Source organism: Balaenoptera physalus (genome assembly GCF_965194825.1).
Source record: "Balaenoptera physalus genome assembly, chromosome: 5".
Classification (NCBI taxonomy): domain Eukaryota; kingdom Metazoa; phylum Chordata; class Mammalia; order Artiodactyla; family Balaenopteridae; genus Balaenoptera; species Balaenoptera physalus.
Genome location: NC_138884.1, coordinates 19,310,365 through 19,333,649, shown reverse-complemented (window position 1 = coordinate 19,333,649; position 23,285 = coordinate 19,310,365). Strand labels below are relative to the sequence as shown.

General features: G+C 38.5%; 1 protein-coding gene and 1 pseudogene across 2 annotated transcripts in view; both read left to right on the top strand.

The window, feature by feature from the left end:
* Positions 1 to 11,226: 11,226 nt before the first annotated feature.
* Positions 11,227 to 23,285, top strand: part of LOC309660819 (all-trans-retinol dehydrogenase [NAD(+)] ADH7-like) — a 49,963-nt gene continuing 37,904 nt past the window's right edge. Inside the window, 1 exon segment of the mRNA XM_082461940.1 lies at positions 11,227 to 12,804. Within this exon segment, the coding sequence (XP_082318066.1) occupies positions 12,767 to 12,804 (38 nt within the window). The 5' untranslated portion in view covers positions 11,227 to 12,766.
* LOC309660790 (small ribosomal subunit protein bS18m pseudogene) lies at positions 13,275 to 13,920 on the top strand (annotated as a pseudogene). Its single transcript has one exon. The product of its transcript is annotated as a small ribosomal subunit protein bS18m pseudogene (transcript).

Genomic DNA, 23,285 nt, shown 5'->3' with positions numbered 1-23,285 from the left:
ATACCCCACATCCAAGGACAAAGGAGAAGCCACAATGAGATGGTAGGTGGGGCACAATCACAGTAAAATCAAATCCCATAACTGCTAGGTGGGTGACTCACAGACTGGAGAACAATTATACCACAGAAGTCCACCCACTGGAGTCAAGGTTCTGAGCCCCACGTCAGGCTTCTCAACCTGGTGGTCCAGCAACAGGAGGAGGAATTCCTAGAGAATCAGACTTTGAAGGCTAGCGGGATTTGATTGGAGGACTTCAACAGGACTGGGGGAAACAGAGACTCCACTCTTGGAGGGCACACACAAAGTAGTGTGCGCATGGGGACCATGGGGAAGGAGCAGTGACCCTGGGGGAGACTGAACCAGACCTACCTGCTAGTGTTGGAAGGTGGCTGTGGCTCACCGTGGGGACAAGGACACTGGCAGCAGAAGTTCTGGGAAGTACGCCTTGGCGTGAGCCCTCCCAGAGTCTCTCATTAGCCCCACCAAAGAGCCCAGGTAGGCTCCAGTGTTGGGTTGCCTCAAGCCAAACAACCAACAGGGAGGGAACCCAGCCCCACCCATCAGCAGTCAAGCAGATTAAAGTTTTACTGAGCTCTGCCCACAAGAGCAACAGTCAGCTCTACCCACCACCAGCCCCTCCTATCAGGAAACTTGTACAAGCCTCTTAGAAAGCCTCAATCACCAGAGGGCAGACAGCAGAAGCAAGAAGAACTATAATCCTGCAGCCTGTGGAACAAAAACCACATTCACAGAAAGATACACAAGATGAAAAGGCAGAGGGCTATGCACCAGATGAAGGAACAAGATAAAAGCCCAGAAAAACAACTAAATGAAGTGGAGATAGGCAACCTTCCAGAAAAAGAATTCAGAATAATGATAGTGAAGATGATCCAGGACCTCAGAAAAAGAATGGAGGCAAAGATCGAGAAGATGCAAGAAATGTTTAACAAGGACCTAGAAGAATTAAAGAACAAGCAAACAGAGATGAACAATACAATAACTGAAATGAAAACTACGCTAGAAGGAATCAATAGCAGGAATTTGCAGGAATAACTGAGGCAGAAGAACGGATAAGTGACCTGGAAGACAGAATGGTGGAATTCACTGCTGTGGAACAGAATAAAGAAAAAAGAATGAAAAGAAATGAAGACAGCCTAAGAGACCTGTGGGACAACATTAAATGCAACAACATTCGCATTAGTGGGGTCCCAGAAGGAGAAGAGAGAGAGAAAGGAACAGAGAAAATATTTGAAGAGATTATAGTCGAAAACTTCCCTAACATGGGAAAGGAAATAGCCACCCAAGTCCAGGAAGCGCAGCAAGTCCTATACAGGATAAACCCAAGGAGAAACATGCCGAGACACATAGTAATCAAATTGTCAAAAAATAAAGACAAAGAAAAAATATCGAAAGCAGCAAGGGAAAAATGACAAATAACATACAAGGGAACTCCCATAAGGTTAACAGCTGATCTCTCAGCAGAAACTCTACAAGCCAGAAGGGAGTGGCATGATATACTTAAAGTGATGAAAGGGAAGAACCTACAACCAAGATTACTCTACCCGGCAAGGATCTCATTCAGATTCGATGGAGAAATCAAAAGCTTTACAGACAAGCAAAAGCTAAGAAAATTCAGCACCACCAAACCAGCTCTATAACAAATGCTAAAGGAACTTCTCTAAGTGGGAAACACAAGAGAAGAAACGGACCTACAAAAAACAAACCCAAACATTTAAGAAAATGGTCATAGGAACATACATATCGATAATTACCTTAAACGTGAATGGATTAAATGCTCCAACCAAAAGACACAGGCTTGCTGAATGGATACAAAAACAAGACCCATATATATGTTGTCTACAAGAGACCCACTTCAGACCTAGGGACACATACAGACTGAAAGTGAGGGGATGGAAAAAGATATTCCATGCAAATGGAAATCAAAAGAAAGCTGGAGTAGCAATTCCCATATCAGACAAAATAGACTTTAAAATAAAGACTATTACAAGAGACAAAGAAGGACACTACATAATGATCAAGGGATCAATCCAAGAAGAAGATAGAACAATTGTAAATATTTATGCACCCAACATAGGAGCACCTCAGTACCTAACGCAAATGCTAACAGCCATAAAAGGGGATATCAACAGTAACAAAATCATAGAAGGGGACTTTAACACCTCACTTACACCAGTGGACAGATCATCCAAAATGAAAATAAATAAGGAAACACAAGCTTTGAATTATGCATTAAAGAAGATGGACCTAATTGATATTTACAGGACATTCCATCCCAAAACAGCACATTACACTTTCTTCTCAAGTGTTCATGGAACATTCTACAGGATAGATCATATCATGGGCCACAAATCAATGCTTGGTAAATTTAAGAAAATTGAAAACGTATCAAGTATCTTTTCTGACCACAATGCTATGAGACTAGATATCAATTACAGGAAAAAATCCGTAAAAAATACAACCACATGGAGGTTAAACAATACACTACTAAATAACCAAGAGATCACTGAAGAAATCAAAGAGTAAATCAAAAAATACCTAGAAACAAATGACAATGAAAACACAACGACCCAAAACCTATGGGATGCAGCAAAAGCAGTTCTAAGAAGGAAGTTTATAGCAATACAATCCTACCTCAAGAAACAAGAACCATCTCAAATAAACAACCTAACCTTATACTTAAAGCAATTAGAGAAAGAAGAACAAAAAAACCCCAAAGTTAGCAAAGGAAAGAAATCATAAAGATCAGTTCAGAAAGAAATGAAAAAGAAATGAAGTAAACTATAGCAAAGATCAATAAAACTAAAAGCTGGTTTTTTGAGAAGATAAACAAAATCGATAAACCCTTAGCCAGACTCATGAAGAAAAAAAGAGAGAAGTATCAAATCAACAGAATTAGAAATGAAAAAGGAGAAGTAACAACTGACACTGCAGAAATACAAAGGGTCATGAGAGATTACTACAAGCAACTCTATGCCAATAAAATGGACAACCTAAAATAAATGGACAAATTCTTAGAAAAGCAAAACCTTCCGAGACTGAACCAGGAAGAAATAGAAAATATGAACAGACCAATCACAAGCACTGAAATTGAACCTGTGATTTAAAATCTTTCAACAAACAAAAGCCCAACACCAGATGGCTTCACAGGTGAATTCTATCAAACATTTAGAGAAGAGCTAATACATATCCTCTTCAAACTCTTCCAAAATATAGCAGAGGGAGGAACACTCCCAAACTTATTCTATGAGGCCACCATCACCCTGATACCAAAACCAGACAAAGATGTCACAAAAAAATAAAACTACAGGCCAATATCTCTGATGAACATAGATGCAAATATCATCAACAAAATACTAGCAAACAGAAACCAGCAGCACATTAAAAGGATCATACACCATGATCAGTGGGGTTAATCCCACAAATGCAAGGATTCTTCAGTATATGCAAATCAACCAATGTGATACACCATATTAACAAATTGAAGGATAAAAACCATATGATCATCTCAATAGGTGCAGAAAAACCTTTTGACAAAATTCAACACCCATTTATGATAAAAAACTCTCCAGAAAGTAGGCATAGAGGGAACCTACCTCAACATAATAAAGGCCATATATGACCGACCCACAGCCAACATCGTTCTCAATGGTGAAAAACTGAAACCATTTCCTCTAACACCAGGAGCAAGACAAGGTTGCGCACTCTTACTGCTATCATTCAACATAGTTTTGGAAGTTTTAACCACAGCAATCAGAGAAGAAAAAGAAATGAAAGGAATGCAAAATGGAAAAGAAGGACCAAAATTGTCACTGTTTGAAGATGACATGATAGTATACATAGAGAATCCTAAAGATGTTACCAGAAACCTACTAGAGCTAATCACTGAGTTTGGTAAAGTAGCAGGATATAACATTAATGCACAGAAATCTCTTGCATTCCTATACACTAATGATGAAAAATCTGAAAGAGAAATTAAGGAAACACTCCCATTTACCATTGCCACAAAAAGAATATAATACCTAGGAATAAACCTACCTAAGGGGAAAAAAGACCTGGATTAAGAAAATTATAAGACACTGATGAAATAAATTAAAGATGATACAAACAGATGGAGAGATATACCGTGTTCTTGGACTGGAAAAATCAACACTGTGAAAATGACTATACTACCCAAAACAATCTACAGATTCAATGCAATCCCTATCAAACTACCAATGGCACTTTTCACAGAACTAGAACAAAAAATTTCACAATTTGTAGGAAACACAGAAGACCCCGAATAGCCAAAGCGATCTTGGAAAGAAAAACGGAGCTGGAGGAATCAGGCTCACTGACTTCAGACTATACTACAAAGCTACAGTAATTACGACAGTATGGTACTGGCACAAAAACAGAAATATAGATCAATACAACAGGATAGAAAGCCCAGCGATAAACCCATGCACATATGGTCACCTTATCTTTGACAAAGGAGGCAAGAATATACAATGGAGAAAAGACAGCCTCTTCCATTAGTGGTGCTGGGAAAAGTGGACAGCTACATGTAAAAGAATGAAATTAGAACACTCCCTAACACCATACACAAAAATAAACTCAAAATGGATTAAAGACCTAAATGTAAAGCCAGGCACTATAAAACTCTTAGAGGAAAACATAGGCAGAACACTCTATGACATAAATCACAGCATGATCCTTTATGACCCACCTCCTAGAGAAATGGAAATAAAAACAAAAATAAACAAATGGGACCCAATGAAACTTAAAAGCTTTTACACAGCAAAGGATACCATAAACAACATGAAAAGACAACCCTCAGAATGGAAGAAAATATTTGCAAATGAAGCAACTGACAAAGGATTAATCTCGAAAACTTACAAGCAGCTCACGCAGCTCAATATCAAAAAAACAAACAACCCAACCAAAAATGGGCAGAAGAACTAAATTGACATTTCTCCAAAGAAGATATACAGATTGCCAACAAACACATGAATGGATGCTCAACATCAGTAATCATTAAGAAATGCAAATCAAAACTACAATGAGGGGCTTCCCTGGTGGCGCAGTGGTTGAGAATCTGCCTGCCAATGCAGGGGACACGAGTTCGAGCCCTGTTCTGGGAAGATCCCACATGCCACGGAGCAACTGGGCCCGTGAGCCACAATTACTGAGCCTGCGCGTCTGGAGCCTGTGCTCCGCAACAAGAGAGGCCGCGATGGTGAGAGGCCCGCGCACCGCGATGAAGAGTGGTCCCCACTTGCCGCAACTAGAGAAAGCCCTCGCACAGAAACGAAGACTCAACACAGTCATAAATAAATAAATAAATAAAGAACGTGAATTTCTTTAAAAAAAAAAAAACTACAGTGAGGTATCACCTCACACCAGTCACAATGGCCATCCTCAAAAAATCTACAAACAATAAATGCTGGAGAGGGTGTGGAGAAAAGGGAACCCTTTTGCACTGTTGGTGGGAATGTAAATTGATACAGCCACTATGGAGAACAGTATGGAGGTTCCCTAAAAAACTAAAAGTAGAACTACCATATGACCCAGCAATCCCACTACTGGGCATATACCCTGAGAAAAACCGTAATTCAAAATGAGTCATGTACCATAATGTTCATTGCAGCTCGATTTACAATAGCCAGGATATAGAAGCAACCTAAGTGTCCATCGACAGATGAATGGATAAAGAAGATGTGGCACATATATACTATGGAATATTACTCAGCCATAATAAGAAACGAAATTGGGTTATTTGTAGTGAGGTGAATGGACCTAGAATCTGTCATACAGAGTGAAGTAAGTCAGAAAGAGAAAAACAAATACCATATGCTAACACATATGTATGGAATCTAAAAAAACAAAAAAAGAATGGTTCTGAAGAACCTAGGGGCAGGACAGGAATAAAGACGCAGATGTAGAGAATGGACTTGTGGACACAGGGAGGGGGAAGGGTAAGCTGGGACGAAGTGAGAGAGTGGCACAGACATATATACACTACCAAATGTAAAATAGATAGCTAGTGGGAAGCAGCCTCAAAGCACAGGGAGATCAGCTCGGTGCTTTGTGACCACGTGGAGGGGTGGGATAGGAAGGGTGGGAGGGAGACACAAGAGGGAGGGGATATGGGGATATGTATACCTATTGCTGATTCACTTTGTTGTAGAGCAGAAACTAACACAACATTGTAAAGCAATTATACTCCAATAAAGATGTTAAAAAAGAAAAAAGAGATTTCTGTGCATTAATTTTGTATCCTGCTACTTTACCAAATTCATTGATTAGCTCTAGTAGTTTCCTGGTGGCATCTTTAGGATTTTCTATGTATAGTATCATGTCATCTGCAAACAGTGACAGTTTTACTTCTTCCTTTCCAGTTTGAATCCCTTTTCAAAATCTTCCAACAAAAAACAGTCCAGGGTCAGATGGCTTCACAGGTGAATTCTATCAAACATTTAGAGAAGAGCTAACACCTATCCTTCTCAAACTCTTCCAAAATATAGCAGAGGCAGGAACACTGCCAAACTCATTCTACGAGGCCACCATCAGCCTGATACCAAAACCAGACAAGGATGTCACAAAAAAGAAAATTACAGGCCAATATCACTGATGATCATAGATGCAAAAATCCTCAACAAAATACTAGCAAACAGCATCCAACAGCACATTAAAAGGATCATACACAATGATCAAGTGGGGTTTATCCCAGGAATGCAAGGATTCTTCAGTATATATGCAAATCAACCAATGTGATACACCATATTAGCAAATAGAAGGATAAAAACCGCATGATCATTTCAATAGACAGAAAAAGCTTTTGAAAAAATTCAACACCCATTTATGATAAAAACTCTCTAGAAAGTAGGCATAGAGGGAACCTACCTCAACATAATAGAGGCCATATATGACAAACCCACAACCAACATCGTCCTCAGTGGTGAAAAACTGAAACCATTTCCTCTAAGATCAGGAAGAAGACAAGGTTGTCCACTCTCACCACTATTATTGAACATAGTTTTGGAAGTTTTAGCCCCGGCAATCTGAGAATGTAGCTAATTTCTGAAGGGCAAATACTAATTTGAAACAATGCAAGGATAGAAGCTAATCCAAACTAGTTTCTTGACTTGACCCAAGAATTAAAGGGTCAGCATCTCCCCTCGCCTATAACCCATTCAGGACTTATGTATTTTTTACGGCAGATTTAAAGGATTTTCTAAGGTAATTTTTGCGTTTTGAGATTTTCTTTCTACACTTTGTATCAGTTAGGAATTGACTTTATACAGCTAGTAACAGAGATTATTTCTCCCTCACATGAAAGGGTTCAACAGTCCAGGTTTGGTGTAGAAGTTCCATGGTGTCATTATGGACCCAGGCCTTGTTCCATATTTTAGATTTATCTTCGTTAATATATGGCTTCTCTTCTGGAGGTTAACTCTTATCCAAGATGGTTCCTGACGTTCCAGTCACCCAAATGGCTACTATATTTCCAGGCATCACATCAATAATCCAGGAAGAAAACACGAGGAAAGGGGGTTAGGGACAGACAAGGGCACATGCTAGCCATGTGCTCCCTCTGCAGGAGCCTTTCCGCGAGTCCCAGGCAATAATCTGGATGCACTGATCACTTGTAGCTGCAGGGAGCATAGAAAATGTAGCTTCCTCACAGAGCACATTCCCACCCCTTTCTAAAATAGGGGCTCAGAAAACATACATTAGGTTATAAGCAGCAGTCTCTACCACAGATCCTGACATTCATACCCAACCCCTGTGTGAGAGGTATCTACACTCTGTGTGGTTTGTACCTTTCCTAAGAGAGGGCCAAGCATCCATTAGAGGGAGATATACCCTTGGCTATGTGACCACGGTTCTGTTATATTCCCTTTATGAGGACCTATGGGGACCTTTCTTGTCTCATTACTAGGAAAAATAATACAGCTGGTTGGTTTGGGCACAATTTGCAGTAACTGTCAGAACCATTGACAGAGATAGCTCTGCTGCACTGCTCGGGGCAGCACATGTATCCCTGTTACCCTGGTAACAAACAGACTGCCAGTTCAAGACACTATTTTTTCAGCAAAGTTAGGAAATAGATGGAGAGATTTCTTGGAATACATGCAAGGATCTATGAATGGTGATTAGTAATTTTTAAAACACTGGTAATCGTAAGCAGGAATCTCCACAGGTTGTTTCTTGTCCACAGATATTTTGAGTATTGTTGTGGACTGAATTGTTTCTCCCCAAATTCCTGTGTTGAAGCGCTAATCCCCCACATGACTGTATTTGGAGATAGGACCTTGAAGGAGGTAATTAAGGTTAAATGAGGTCTTAAGGGTGGGTCCTAAACAGATAGGACTGGTGTCCTTTTAAGGGAAGGAAGAAACACCAGAGCTCTCTCTTTGTCTCTATGCACACAGAGAAGAAAGGTCGTGTGAGATCACAGCAAGGAGGTATCCATCCACTAGTCAGGAAGAGAGGCTTTACCAGGAACCAACCCTGCCAGCAACTTGACCTTAGACTTCTAGCCTCTAGAACTGTGAAAAAATAAACTTCTGTCATTTAAGCCACCCAGTCTGTGGCATTATGATATGGAAGCCCTAGCAGATTCATACAGGTGTGAATATGTAGGTCACTCTGTTAGGCCCATTTTGTCCATGTGTAAGCAGCGTGGCCATATCTTGGAGCTATGAACAAATTAGGCCTATTCATTTTTATCCTCATTTCGCATTTACTATAAAAATGCCAACAGTGTCTGATTAACATATAAGCAGATAATGTAAATAATTTATGAAAGGCAAAAATGCTGATGTAAAACAATACAAAAATAAAACAATTTCATCTGGTGTCTTACCCATCCAATACTCTGTTCTGTTAATTTTGGAAGCACATGATTCGGCACTAAATTTGCAACAAATATCTGCAATCAGATAAAATAGTACTTTGTGATCTCCAGAGCACAACAAAAGTAATTATGCAAGTGTAGTAGAAAGAATTCTAAATTGGCTCCTGCGATTCCCTCCCCCTGGTGTCCACACCCGGTATAATCCCCTTCCCTTGATTGTGGGAGCACCAGTGAATATGATGGATGTCACTTCTGTGATTACATTCTAGATGAAGAGATTTTGCAGATATAATTAAAATCTCAAATCAGAATTACTTTGAGTTCATCAGAGTCTGTTCATCAAAAGGAGATTATTTGGGGTGGGTCTGACCTAATCAGGCGAGCCCTTTCAAAGAGATTTAGGCCTTCCCCAAGAACAGAGAAGCTCCCCTCCTGGCCTTAAAGAAGCAAGCAGTCATGAGTTCTACAGCTGCCAGGAAATGAACCTGCCAACAACTATGAGAGCTTGGAAGAGGACCCCCAAGTGACAGATGAGAGCCCAGCCCCAGCTGGCACCTGGATTGCAGCCTTATGAGACCCTGATCTGGGGACCCAGCTCAAGTGAAGCCATGCCCACACTCCTCACCCATGGAAACTGTGAGGTAACAGCAAAGGTGTTAAACGGAGATTTATCAGACTCTGAATCCAGGGCTCTTACCCATAACTAGTGGACATTGAGCTGCTGTCAGGCCTGGGGGTCTAGACTCTGCTCAGGCTGTAAGAATCACAAATGCAAGTTCTTCGGTATCCCAGAATGTATTTGCCAGCATTCGAACTTGCTAACTGACCATCTATAAGGCCTATATTAGGATTCAGCTCTGTGTTAACCATGGGCACTCCATCCATTGTTGACCTACCAGAGTTTCCCTTATTGAAAAGACGTAAGAAAAATAAAGAGTTGAGTAATTCTGCTTACTTTATCTGTTTTTTCCTCTATTCTTGTTTAAGACATAGCATTAGAACACTAAAAGCCTTGTTATTTGCTCTTAGCTCTTTTTAAAAAAATAAGCCTCACATTATTATTTTCCCTTCTAGCTTTGAGACACTATTCTTATAGGTCCTGAGACTCTCTTTTATGAACCTTGATTATAGGGCTCTCCTTTCACTGGTTGTTCAAATAGCAATGTTTACAGCAGGACCGATTCAATGGCCCAAATTGGAAACTACCCAAATGCCCAACAAAAACAGCATGAATGCATAAATTGGGGTATGGTCACACAATGGAATACCACACGGCAGTGAGAATGAATAATCTACGATTACACACAAAAACATGGATGAATCTCATAAATATAATGCTGAATGAGAGAAGACAGAACAAAAAAGAGTATAAATTGTACAATCATCTGTTTTCATGAAATACAGAAACAGACAAAACTAATATCTGGAGTCAAGAGTGAACATAATGTTATCCTTGTGACGGGAGAGTAAGAGGAAGGAACACAAGAAGGCTCTGGGTGATGGGAAGATTCTGTTTCTGGAACTGGGTGCCGGTTATACGTGTGGTTTTCAGTTTGTGAAAATTCATTGAGCTACACACCAGTGATATGGGCACTTTTACTTTACTTCAGTTAAAAGTTTGTTAAAATGTAGTTTCCTGGGCTCTACCCCTTAGACTTACTGAGTCAAAATTTCTGGGAACGGAGCCTGGAAATCCACATTTTAAGCAGGGTCCCCAACTCCAGGAGATTTTAATGCCTCGTAACATCTGAGAGCCACTTGTGTAGGAACCTTTAAAACAAAGGCAGAAATGTAATTATAATTATTTTTCTAACATAAGTAAATATTTATAAAATTAAAAACATCTTCTTAATAGCCTCATTAGTAACTAGTCTTCCTGGTAACCTAAAAATGTAACCCAACAAAAAATCCCATATTTTGGTACACGTTTTGTTTTGATTTTGTTTGTTTGTTTCAGGTTTCAGGAGCAAAGATGGTAACTTTAAACTTGTGTCTGATTTTATGGCCAAAAAGATTAATATGGTTCATTAATAACTCATGTGTTGCCCAGAGAACAAATTCAGGAAGGAATTGACTTGCATCATTCAGGAAAGAGGTGTTGTTAATGTAATGTTCTCCATTAAAAAAAGAGAGGAAGGGGCTTCAATTTGAACTAAAATTGAAATAACAATATATAATCAGTGTTATTTTCTTAGGTGACCTCTATTCCTACATTTCTAACGTATAGGTACTCTATTTCTAAATTATCACAATAGTTTGTTTTATTCCCATTTTATAACTGAATAAAGTATTTTTCTCTCTCTTCTAGATTTATGTATTCCTAATACAGAATGTTCAAATGAGGGGATCCAAGCCTAATAAATCTTCAGGTGAATATATTTGTATTCTCCACATGCACCATAAAATTATATGAGCAATGATTATGTACTCTTCTACTCACTCACTTATTAGATGCCTTGAGATATTCCCTTCATATTTCTCTTATCTAGGGAAAAAAGAAAGTAATTAAGTCTAGAATTCAGAAAAGTCCTCATTTCCAGACAAATCTTCTGGAACCGTAGCTCCAAAGATTTTTTTATCTGCATTCAAACTTAAGAGCACCCATTTTGAAAATATACATAGCTGATTTGATGTGTAAGAACACCTTCAAAACTCTTTGAGTGACAAGTGCTGGGAGAAGGGGAGCTTCAAAGAATAGGAGTCAGTACCCATTTTAGTCCATAGAAGGTAGGAACTATTAATTTGGCAATTACTGTAATAGTCTTATCAGACAAAAAAGGTATTATAAAAATAAGACATGACAAATCTCTATTTCTACCTTGGGATTCTTCTACTTTCTCTGATGTTGGCTGCACTGACATGGGCAGGTCCATGTGCAGTCAAGGCAGACAAACAGATGCCGGATACATATCTAAATGTGAAAACTCAAGAGTTAACGTGGTACTCACGTCCAAACAGCAGGCCACTGCATCTCTGAATTGAAGTGACTCAGAAATAACACGGTCAGGTGAAGTCAGAATTTTCCTTTGGTCTGCTCCAAAGCACAAATAATGATCAATTGTGTGTGTTGGGAGGTGGGTATATGTAGATATGTGTGTATATGTGTATATTTGACCCATAGACATAAATATAAAATTTTATAAATGCTATGAAGAAATGAAAAGGGAAAGTGATCAAGAACAATAAATATTGTGTTTATAATTTTATAAGTATTTGAAAGATTATTTTAACCTAGCGGGTACTTGATAGGCTTGTGTCGAGAAAAAGAAAAGCTCTCTGGATTCAGGAAAACTTGAATTCAACTCCTGGTTTCAGATCCCAACTTCATCACTTACTATGTTATTGGGTATTTTCTTAACTTCCTTGAACCTCAGTGTCCTCATCTGTGAAACAAGAAAAATACCATTCACGGCACTAGGCCATTATTTGAGGTTAGCTATAGAACTAGTAATTTTAAAAGCATCCACAAAGAGGCTTAGAAAATAGTACAGCCTTGTTTTGCCCATACTGTAAGGCACTGCTAACTAAATGTTGTTCCAGAAGCCTTATGCACTAACTCCACGTTTTTATACTACAGTGGTAAAAATTATATTTCTGCTTTCAAAACTTTGATGACAAGAAGCATGATGTCTGTAAGATAAAGATCTGGAAAAAACAGAGTTCTGGAGATGGCTGGTGGTGATGGTTGCATGACTGTGAATTATCTAATGCCACTAAACTGTATACTTAAAAGTGGTTAAGATGGTAAATTTTGTTATATGTGTTTTATCACAATTAAATGTTTTAAGATAATGACTAGAAAATGCTTTCACAGTGTGGGATACACAGAAAGTCCTCCAAAAATAATAAATTTTATGCTTGTTATTTCATTCAGTTTCCTGACTGGAGGCCCAAGATGGTCCCATTATGTCAAGAGTTCCTTTCTGGGGAAAAGAAAGCATGTGGTAAGATTAAATCATCAGAATTTTTAGAAAAAGAAAAATCTGGAATGTTCGAATCACCATGGCATTCTTTTCCAATTACAATTAAATTTTTTTCCTCTTCCTCCATTTAACCACATCTGAACTATTCTCAATAGGAGTCAAGATAACTCACCCTTTCACCCCTAGATCATTAGCCCCATCCTTACTATGCAAACTTTCTACTCAGCCTGAGCCCACGTGTACCTACATCCCTCAATGCCATATTTACCACATCCTAAAATTCTCCTCAGTCACTGGCAGCTTCAGACTGCAATATTTCTCCAAACTTGGTCACCCCTAGATATTTTTCTCTGTATGCCCTCTCTAGCGGGTATTTGCCTCTGAAAAATATTTTGATTGAGTTCACTAAATAAAGTGATTTGTTGCATTACATCATGCTATTAATATCTGTAATTGTAATGACATAACACATTTCTTTACAGCATTCAGAAAATGACTTGATAAAAATGAAAATTTGTGAAGGGAGGAAAGATAGAAAAAAAGAAATGCATCTCACAGAACAAGCATACTCATTTTTGTTGTTCATATTTGTTATCTATGAAACTTCTGATCTACTCTATGTCTTAAGAGTAGAGTTCTTTAAAGTTATTAAGGAACGAACCATGGCAGCTATGGTAGCCCTTTGCAGTGGGCTAGGGAGAAGAAAGTTAACGCACTTCATAGCGGCTGCTGTCTGCCTCACAAATTCTGGACTCATGCAGTGCTGTGGAGGAGAAGTTGTTCACAATATAAACAGGTAACCAGCAATGAGGACCTGCCTGTTCCAATGGAAAATCCTTATAAGGAGCCTCTGAAAAAAATGTACCTTGTGTGGAAAACGTGTAGATTATAAGAATGTACAGCTTTTATCCCAGTTTATTTCTCCATTTACTGGATGCACTTATGGAAGGCGCATAACAGGTCTTTGTGGGAAGAAACAAAAAGAAATCACAAAAGCAATTAAGAGAGCTCAAATAATGGGGTTTATGCCAGTTACATACAAGGATCCTGCATATCTCAAAGACCCTAGAGTTTGTAACATTAAATACAGGGAGTAAATTCTATAAAGTTATCATCAATAAATTTATTTTACAGTTGTGTGGTGGTAAAAAAAAAAAAGTTACTAAGGAAGAATTCTAAAATCTGGAGAAGGTAAAATTATTAACATGCAGCTAAGGTTTTTCAGGTCTACCACATTGCAAGATATGCAATTATAAACTAATTATTCATTAATTCAACAAACATTTATTGGGTGTGTATTGTACCTCTTCTGCACCAAGTTACTTCTTTCTTGTAAGATGGCATGCAGGGAGCAGCACGTTCTTGGTTTAGAAGCAAGTGGTTTTCTATAAAAGATTTCTTAGGTGCTTCTTAGGTGCTAATTTATGCAGCAGAGAGATGGTAAAACAAAGTGATTAAGAGCATGGGCTTTGGAGTCAAGCAGATGGGTTTATGTTCAAGCTTCAATATTACCTGTGTGATTAGTGGTCATGTTTCTTTACTGCTGAGGCTTCAGTCTCATTATCTGTTAATTGTACACAATAAAACTCTCAGCCTCAGAAATCTTTAGGATGAAATATGATCATGCACAATGTCTGGAACATGGTGAACACGCTAAAATTGTTTTTTATAAAAAGTATGGAAGAGTACTTTTATAATTGAAGTACTTGAGCACATGCCCTGTCCTTGCTGGTCGGGGCTGGGAGAGGAGAGCTGAGCCCTGCAGTTCCAGTGCCCTTCTCCTGCTTCCAATGCCCATCCATTACAAACAGCTGAAAGAATTTGCAGCAACATGGATAGACCTGGAGGGTATTATGCTAAGTGAAATAAGTCAGACAGAGAAAGACAAATACTGTATGTTATCACTTATATGCAGAATCTAAAAAATACAACAAATGAATTTTTAAATTAATAACATAAATTAAAAAAAATAAAACCACTTAAGGATCTCACCAGTGATTTTGTTCTGCATTCCAAACTTCCCATCTCTCCCCCAATATAATTACCTGTAAAAAAATCATTTCTTCTATATAAAATAGATAACCAACAAGGACCTACTGTATAGCACAGGGAACTATACTCAGTATTTTGTAATAACCTATACGGGAAAAGAATTGGAAAAAAATAGATATATATGTATGTATAATTGAATCACTTTACTGCATACCTAACACAACATTGTAAATTAACTATACTACAAAAAAAATCATTTCTTCATCTCATAACTCCATTAAAAAAAAACTCAACAAACTCAGCACTATACCCACTCACCCCAAACAATATGTGCTAATTCTCTACTGAAAAACTATATACATTTGCATCCCTGTCTTCCAATAAAATAAACACTTCCCACTTATATGGTTTATTGTGAACTTCTGTATACTATAACATATCACAATTTGCCAAACCCCTAAAATATGCAGAATATTAGTTCAATTAAAGACTTGTCACTATCATCTTTTGAGACGGCACACTAAACTACAAATTAAACATGTCACTTTTAAGTAACATATCGAGGTGTATGTTACCAAATTTCATTGAAAATGGCCTACCTCTCAACAACTACAGAGGGTCAGTGTTTGCCCTTGGGAAGAGATGGGGACTTGTTGCGTTTCTTCACACTCCCCATCTGACCTGAGTGAAAATGAAGCTCGGCGGGGGGAGAGAGGGAGTGTACAGTACAGATGCCAAAGCGGCAGCCAGGACTGGGCTAATCACCATTGATCAAATTCAATTCCAGGCATTACCCAGGCCCCCAGGAAAGTTAAGAGGAGGTAAAGATATCCAATAGAGAATAAGTTATATCCAAGCAAATAAATCACAGAATGGCTGTAAAAATCCAAAATAATGACCAATATTTAGCCTACAGATGCTCATAACGGTGTTGATTTTCATAGCAAAAACCTGGAAATTATGGAATTGGAATATGGAATAATATGGAATAAAACAGAAGATTGATTAGATACTTGTAAGTAAAGCTACAGAACAGTATACAATAGCATGGCAAATACTCATTGTTATGTGAAAAGAGCAGTTATAGAACAGTGAGAACATTAGAGCACTTTACAATTAAATATATATATATATATTATGCAACCGAGATATCCTTAAATTCCCTAAACTTCAGATTCACCAACTGAAATAACAGTTGAAATTTCTATTCCATTAGATTGTCAAGAAGTCTAGATTTTTTTTGGACCATTTTCCCTTTCGTCTGGGGGTTACTGGGTAATTCTAAAAATATTTCACACAAGATTCCTGTTTTTCCTTGTCCCTTTAGAGATTCCTTCCCCTCACTGTGGGCAGCTGTTCTGGGCTCTTCTGCTGATCCCTTTTCTTGCCGTCTCCTTACCAGCTTCTCCAGGCTGCAGCTGCTCTCTCAGTGCTCTGGCCCCAAGTATAGCCCAGACACACCCAGTACTAATGAAAAAGTGATCATTATCACACTTTCTATGCCCCAATTACTATCCTAAGCACTTTATTTTTCACAAGGCCCTACGAGGATGGTATTATTATTAACATTGTTTTACAGATGAGGAAACCAAGGCACCAAAGGCTTTCTTAACTTGGTCACAGAGCTGGAAAATGGCTGAGTCAGGATTCACACGCAGGCCTTCCAGCTCAAAGGCACTGCTTTTATCTAAGAAGCTACCATGTCTTCACTAACTCCCTAGTGTATAGAAACTAGGTGGTAACAGTCAATAAAGTGTGACTGAGGGCGGGGAAGAACAGGAGGGAGTTGAAGGAAACATAAAGCTGAATTTTGCATTTCATGGTTCCTTAATGGCCAGCCTAATCCTTACCTCACAGACTCGTGATCTGTCTCAGGGTCTCGTCCACATCTCCCCACCCCTGCACACACACACATACACACACAGCCCCCAGAGGGCACTGTGCTGACCACGTTTCCAGTATCCCTGGTCCAGGTCCTACCCATCTTCCAGGGGGCCAGACAGGGTGGCTCTCCTACTGATGCTTCAGATTGGCCTCCCAGTCAACATGAGGATTATTTGAAGAAGGCTTTAGGGAAGAATCTTTCTTTGCTCTTTCAGTTTTTGGTGGTTCCAGATGTTCCTTAACTAGTGACTGCATAACTCCAACCTCTGCCTCCATTTTCACAGGGCCTTCTCTATCTCTCTCTTCTGTGAGTCACTTGTGAGTTGTCATTAGATTTAGGACCTACCTGAATAACCCAGGATTGTTTTATCACGAGATCCTTTATTATACCTACACGTAAGATCCTTTTCCCAAATAAGGTCACATTCACAGGTTCCAAGGGATTAGGATATAAACACATCGTTTGTTGGATGGGGCCACTATTCAACCCGGTACAAGGTCATGGACCTTTTAAACAAGATACTGTGACAAGGGAATCAGTGCATGTGCATGTGTGTGTGTGTGTGTGTGTGTGTATGTGCATAAGAGTTAAAAGTAATCTTTGAGCCTGTTTCTAGCGTTTCCAATTGAAACTCAGCTGACTTGAGCAAGTTCCCCAGGATCACACAGAGAGCCAGCAGCAGAACTGGTACCATGTTTAGAAGAACTGAGAGAAATGTTGCATCATCAGCCTGAGCTAATTTGAGCTTCGCAAAATTCAGACTTAAATGAACGAGCTATTTGTTTCTCATGCTGCAAGTCCCTCATCTGAATAAAAGGGAAAAAATAGAAATGCTTTTTGAGTTCCTTGGGGAAATTTAGGATTGGCTTACTTCAGATCACCAACCAACAAAACAGAAAAGGGGAGATGATACGTTGACTTTTTCCAGCTTGTGGATCTAATTACTATCAATTCCTATCAAGTGATCTCTCTAAAGCTGAGATTCATCTCTGTTACTACTCAAAACCAAGTGTTTCTTCAATGCTATACTGAAAATGGATAACCAACAAGGACCTACCATATAGCACAGGGAACTCGGCTCTATATTCTGTAATAACATAATTGGGGAAAGAATTTGAAAAAGAATAGATACATGTATATGTATAACTGAATCACTTTGTTGTACACCTGAAACTAACACAGCCTTGTTAATCAACTGTACACCAATATAAAATAAAAAGTTAAAAAAAAACGCGAGTGCTTTTTTTTTTAGCATCTTTATTGGAGTATAATTACTTCAAAATGGTGTGTTAGATTCTGCTTTATAACAAAGTGAATCAGCTACACATACACATATATCCCCATATCTCCTCCTTCTTGCATCTCCTTCCCACCCTCCCTATACCACCCCTCTAGGTGGTCACAAAGCACCAAGCTGATCTCCGTGTGCTGTGTGGCTGCTTCCCACTAGCTATCTATTTTACATTCGGTAGCGTTTAAATGCCCATGCCACTCTCTCACTTCATCTCAGCTTACCCTTCACCCTCCCCGTGTCCTCAAGTCCATTCTCTACGTTTGCATCTTTATTCCTGCCCTGCCCCTAGGTTTTTCAGAACCTTTTTTTTTTTTTAGATTCCATATATATGTGTTAGCATACAGTATTTGTTTTTCTCTTTCTGACTCACTTCATTCTGTATGACAGACTCTAGGTCCATCCACCTAACTACAAATAGCTCAATTTCGTTTCTTTTTATGGCTGAGTAATATTCCATACTATACATGTGCCACATCTTCTTTATCCATTCATCCATCGATGGACAATTAGGTTGCTTCCATGTCCTGGCTATTGTAAATAGAGCTGCAATGAACATTGTGGTACATGTATCATTTTGAATTATAGTTTTCTCAGGGTATATGCCCAGTAGTGGGATTGCTGGGTCATATGGTAGTTCTATTTTTAGTTTTTTAGGGAACCTCCATACTGTTCTCCATAGTGGCTGTATCAATTTACATTCCCACCAACAGTGCAAAAGGGTTCCCTTTTCTCCACACCCTCTCCAGCATTTATTGTTGGTAGATTTTTTGATGATGGCCATTCTGACCGGTGTGAGGTGATACCTCATTGTAGTTTTGATTTGCATTTCTCTAATCATTAGTGATGTTGAGCACCCATTCATGTGTTTGTTGGCAATCTGTATATCTTCTTTGGAGAAATATCTATTTAGGTCTTCTGCCCATTTTTGGATTGGGTTGCTTGTTTTTTTGATATTGAGCTGCATGAGCTGCTTGTATATTTTGGAGATTAATCCTTTGACAGTTGCTTCATTTGCAAATATTTTCTCCCATTCTGAGGGTTGTCTTTTCGTCTTGTTTATGGTTTCCTTTGCTGTGCAAAAGCTTTTAAGTTTCATTAGGTCCCATTTGTTTATTTTTGTTTTTATTTCCATTTCTCTAGGAGGTGGGTCAAAAAGGATCTTGCTGTGATTTATGTCATAGAGTTTTCTGCCTACGTTTTCCTCTATGAGTTTTATAGTGTCTGGCCTTACATTTAGGTCTTTAATCCATCTTGAGTTTATATTTGTGTATGGTGTTCGGAAGTGTTCTAATTTCATTCTTTTACATGTAGCCGTCCAGTTTTCCCAGCACCACTTATTGAATAGGCTGTCTTTTCTCCATTGTATATTCTTGCCTCCTTTATCAAAGATAAGGTGACCATATGTGCGTGGGTTTATCTCTGGGCTTTCTATCCTGTTCCATTGATCTATATTTCTGTTTTTGTGCCAGTACTATACTGTCTTGATTACTGTAGCTTTGTAGTAGTCTGAAGTCTGGGAGCCTGATTCCTCCAGCTCCGTTTTTCTTTCTTAAGATTGCTTTGGCTATTCAGGTCTTTCGTTTTTCTATACAAATTGTGAAATTTTTTGTTCTAGATCTCTGAAAAATACCATTGGTAGTTTGATAGGAATTGCATTGAATCTGTAGATGGCTTTGGGTAGTATAGTCATTTTCACAATGTTGATTCTTCCAATCCAAGAACATTGTATATCTCTCCATCTGTTTGTATCATCTTTAATATCTTTCATAAGTGTCTTATAGTTTTCTGCATCCAGGTCTTTTGCCTCCTTAGGTAAGTTTATACCTAGGTATTTTATTCTTTTTGTTGCAATGGTGAATGGGAGTTTTCCTTAATTTCTCTTTCAGATTTTCAATCATTAGTGTATAGGAATACAAGAGATTTATTTGTGTGCATGAATTTTGTATCCTGCTACTTTACCAAATTCATTGATTAGCTTTAGTAGTTTTCTGGTAGCATCTTTAGGGATCTCTACGTATAGTATCATGTCATCTGCAGTGACAGCTTTACTTCTTCTTTTCCGATTTGGATTCCTTTTATTTCTCTTTCTTCTCTGATTGCTGTGGTTCAAGCTTCCAAAACTAGGTTGAATAATAGTGGTGAGAGTGGACAACCTTTTCTTGTTACTGATCTTAGAGGAAATGGTTTCAGTTTTTCACCATTGAGAATGATGTTGGCTGTGGGTTTGCCATATATGGCCTTTATTATGTTGAGGTAAGTTCCCTCTATGCCTACTTTCTGGAGGGTTTTTATCATAAATGGGTGTTGAATTTTGCCGAAAGCTTTTTCTACATCTATTGAGATGATCATATGGCTTCTCTCCTTCAATTTGTTAGTATGGTTTCTAACATTGATTGATTTGCGTATATTGAAGAATGCTTGCATTCCTGGGATAAACCCCACTTGATCATGGTGTATGATCCTTTTAATGTGCTGTTGGATTCTGTTTGCTATTATTTTGTTGAGGATTTTTGCATCTATGTTCATCAGTGATATTGGCCTGTAGTTTTCTTTCTTTGTGACATCTTTGTCTGGTTTTGGTATCAGGGTGATGGTGGCCTTGTAGAATGAGTTTGAGAGTGTTCCTCCCTCAGCTATATTTTGGAACAGTTTGAGAAGGATAGCTGTTAGCTCTTCTCTAAATATTTGATAGAATTCTCCTGTGAAGCCATCTGGTCCTGGGCTTTTGTTTGTTGGAAGATTTTTAATCACGGTCTCAATTTCAGTGCTTGTGATTGGTCTGTTTATATTTTCTGTTTCTTCCTGCTTCAGTCTCGGAAGGTTGTGCTTTTCTAAGAATTTGTCCATTTCTTCCAGGTTGTCCATTTTATTGACATATACTTGTGTGTGGTAATCTCTCATGATCCTTTGTATTTCTGCAGTGTCAGTTGTTACTTCTCCTTTTTCATTTCTAATTCTATTGATTTCAGTCTTCTCCCTTTTTTTCTTGATGAGTCTGGCTAATGGTTTATCAATTTTGTTTATCTTCTCAAAGGACCAGGCTTTAGTTTTATTGATTTCTGCTATCGTTTCCTCCTTCATTTCTTTTTCATTTATTTCTGTTCCAATCTTTATGATTTCTTTCCTTCTAATTTTGCGGGGTTTTTGTTCTTCTTTCTCTAATTGCTTTAGGTGTAAGGTTAGGTTGTTTATTTGAGATGTTTCTTGTTTCTTGAGGTAGGATTTTATTGCTATAAACTTCCCTCTTAGAACTGCTTTTGCTGTATCCCATAGGTTTTTGGTCACTGTGTTTTCATTGTCATTTGTTTCTAGGTATTTTTTTATTTCCTCTTTGATTTCTTCAGTGTTCTCTGGGTAATTAAGTAGTGTATTGTTTAGCCTCCATGTGCTTGTATTTTTTACAAATTTTTTCCTGTAATTGATATCTAGTCTCATAGCATTGTGGTCAGAAAAGATACTTCATACAATTTCAATTTTCTTAAATTCACCAAGGCTTGATTTGTGACCCACGATATGATCTATCCTGTAGAATGTTCCATGAGCACTTGAGAAAAAAGTGGATTCTGTTTTTGAATGGAATGTCCTATAAATATCAATTTAGTCCATCTTGTTTAATGTATCATTTAAAGCTTGTGGTTCCTTACTTATTTTCATTTTGGATGATCTGTCCATTGGTGAAAGTGGGGTGTGAAAGTCCCCTACTATGATTGTGTTACCGTTGATTTCCTCTTTTATGACTGTTATCATTTGCCTTATGTATTGAAGTGCTCCTATGTTGGGTGCATAAGTACTTACAATTGTTAGATCTTCTTCTTGGATTGATCCCTTGATCATTATGTAGTGTCCTTGTCTCTTGTAATAGTCTTTATTTTAAAGTCTATTTTGTCTGATATGGGAATTGCTACTCCAGCTTTCTTTTGATTTCCATTTGCATGGAATATCTTTTTCCATCCCCTCACTTTCAGTCTGTATGTGTCCCTAGGTCTGAAGTGGGTCTCTTGTAGACAGCATATATGCGGGTCTTGTTTTTGTATCCATTCAGCCAGTCTATGTCTTTTGGTGGGGGCATTTAATCCATTTACATTTAAGGTAATTATCAATATGTATGTTCCTCTTACCATTTTCTTAATGGTTTTGGGTTTGTTTTTGTAGGTCTTTTCCTTCTCTTGTGTTTCCTGCCTAGAGAAGTTCCTTTAGCATTTGTTGTAAAGCTGGTTTGGTGGCGCTGAAATCTCTTAACTTTTGATTGTCTGTAAACGTTTTAATTTCTCCATCAAATCTGACTGAGCTCCTTGCTGGGTAGAGTAATCTTGGTTTTAGCTTTTTCCCTTTGATCACTTTAAATATGTCCTGCCACTCCCTTCTGGCTTGCAGAGTTTCTGCTGAAAGATCAGTTGTTAACCTTGTGGGGATTCCCTTGTATGTTATTTGTTGTTTTTCCCTTGCTGCTTTTTTTTTTTTTTTTTTTAATTATTTATTTATTTATTTATGGCGGTGTTGGGTCTTCGTTTCTGTGCGAGGGCTTTCTCCAGTTGCGGCAAGCGGGGGCCACTCTTCATCGCGGTGCGCGGGCCTCTCACTGTCGCAGTCTCTCTTGTTGCGGAGCACAGGCTTCCGACGCGCAGGCTCAGTAATCGTGGCTCACGGGCCCAGTTGCTCCGCGGCATGTGGGATCTTCCCGCACCAGGGCTCGAACCCGTGTCCCCTGCATTGGCAGGCGGACTCTCAACCACTGCGCCACCAGGGAAGCCCTCCCTTGCTGCTTTTAATATTTTTTCTTTGTATTTAATTTTTGATAGTTTGACTAATATGTGTCTTGGTGTGTTTCTCCTTGGATTTATCCTGTATGGGACTCTCTGTGCTTACCGGAGTGGACTATTTCCTTTCCCATATTAGGGAAGTTTTCAACTATAATCTCTTCAAATATTTTCTCAGTCCCTTTCTTTTTCTCTTGTTCTTCTGGGACCCCTATAATTCGAATGTTGGTGTGTTTAATGTTTTCCCAGAGGTCTCTAAGACTGTCCTCAATTCTTTTCATTCTTTTTTCTTTATTCTGCTCTGCAGTAGTTATTTCCACTATTTTATCTTCCAGGTCACTTATCCGTTCTTCTGTCTCAGTTATTCTGCTATTGATTCCTTCTAGAGAATTTTTAATTTCATTTATTGTGTTGTTCATCATTGTTTCTTTGCTCTTTAGTTCTTCTAGGTTCTTGTTAAGCATTTCTTGTATTTTCTCCATTCTCTTTCCAAGATTTTGGATCATCTTTACTATCATTACTCTGAATTCTTTTTCAGTTAAACTGCCTATTTCCTCTTCATTTGTTTGGTCTG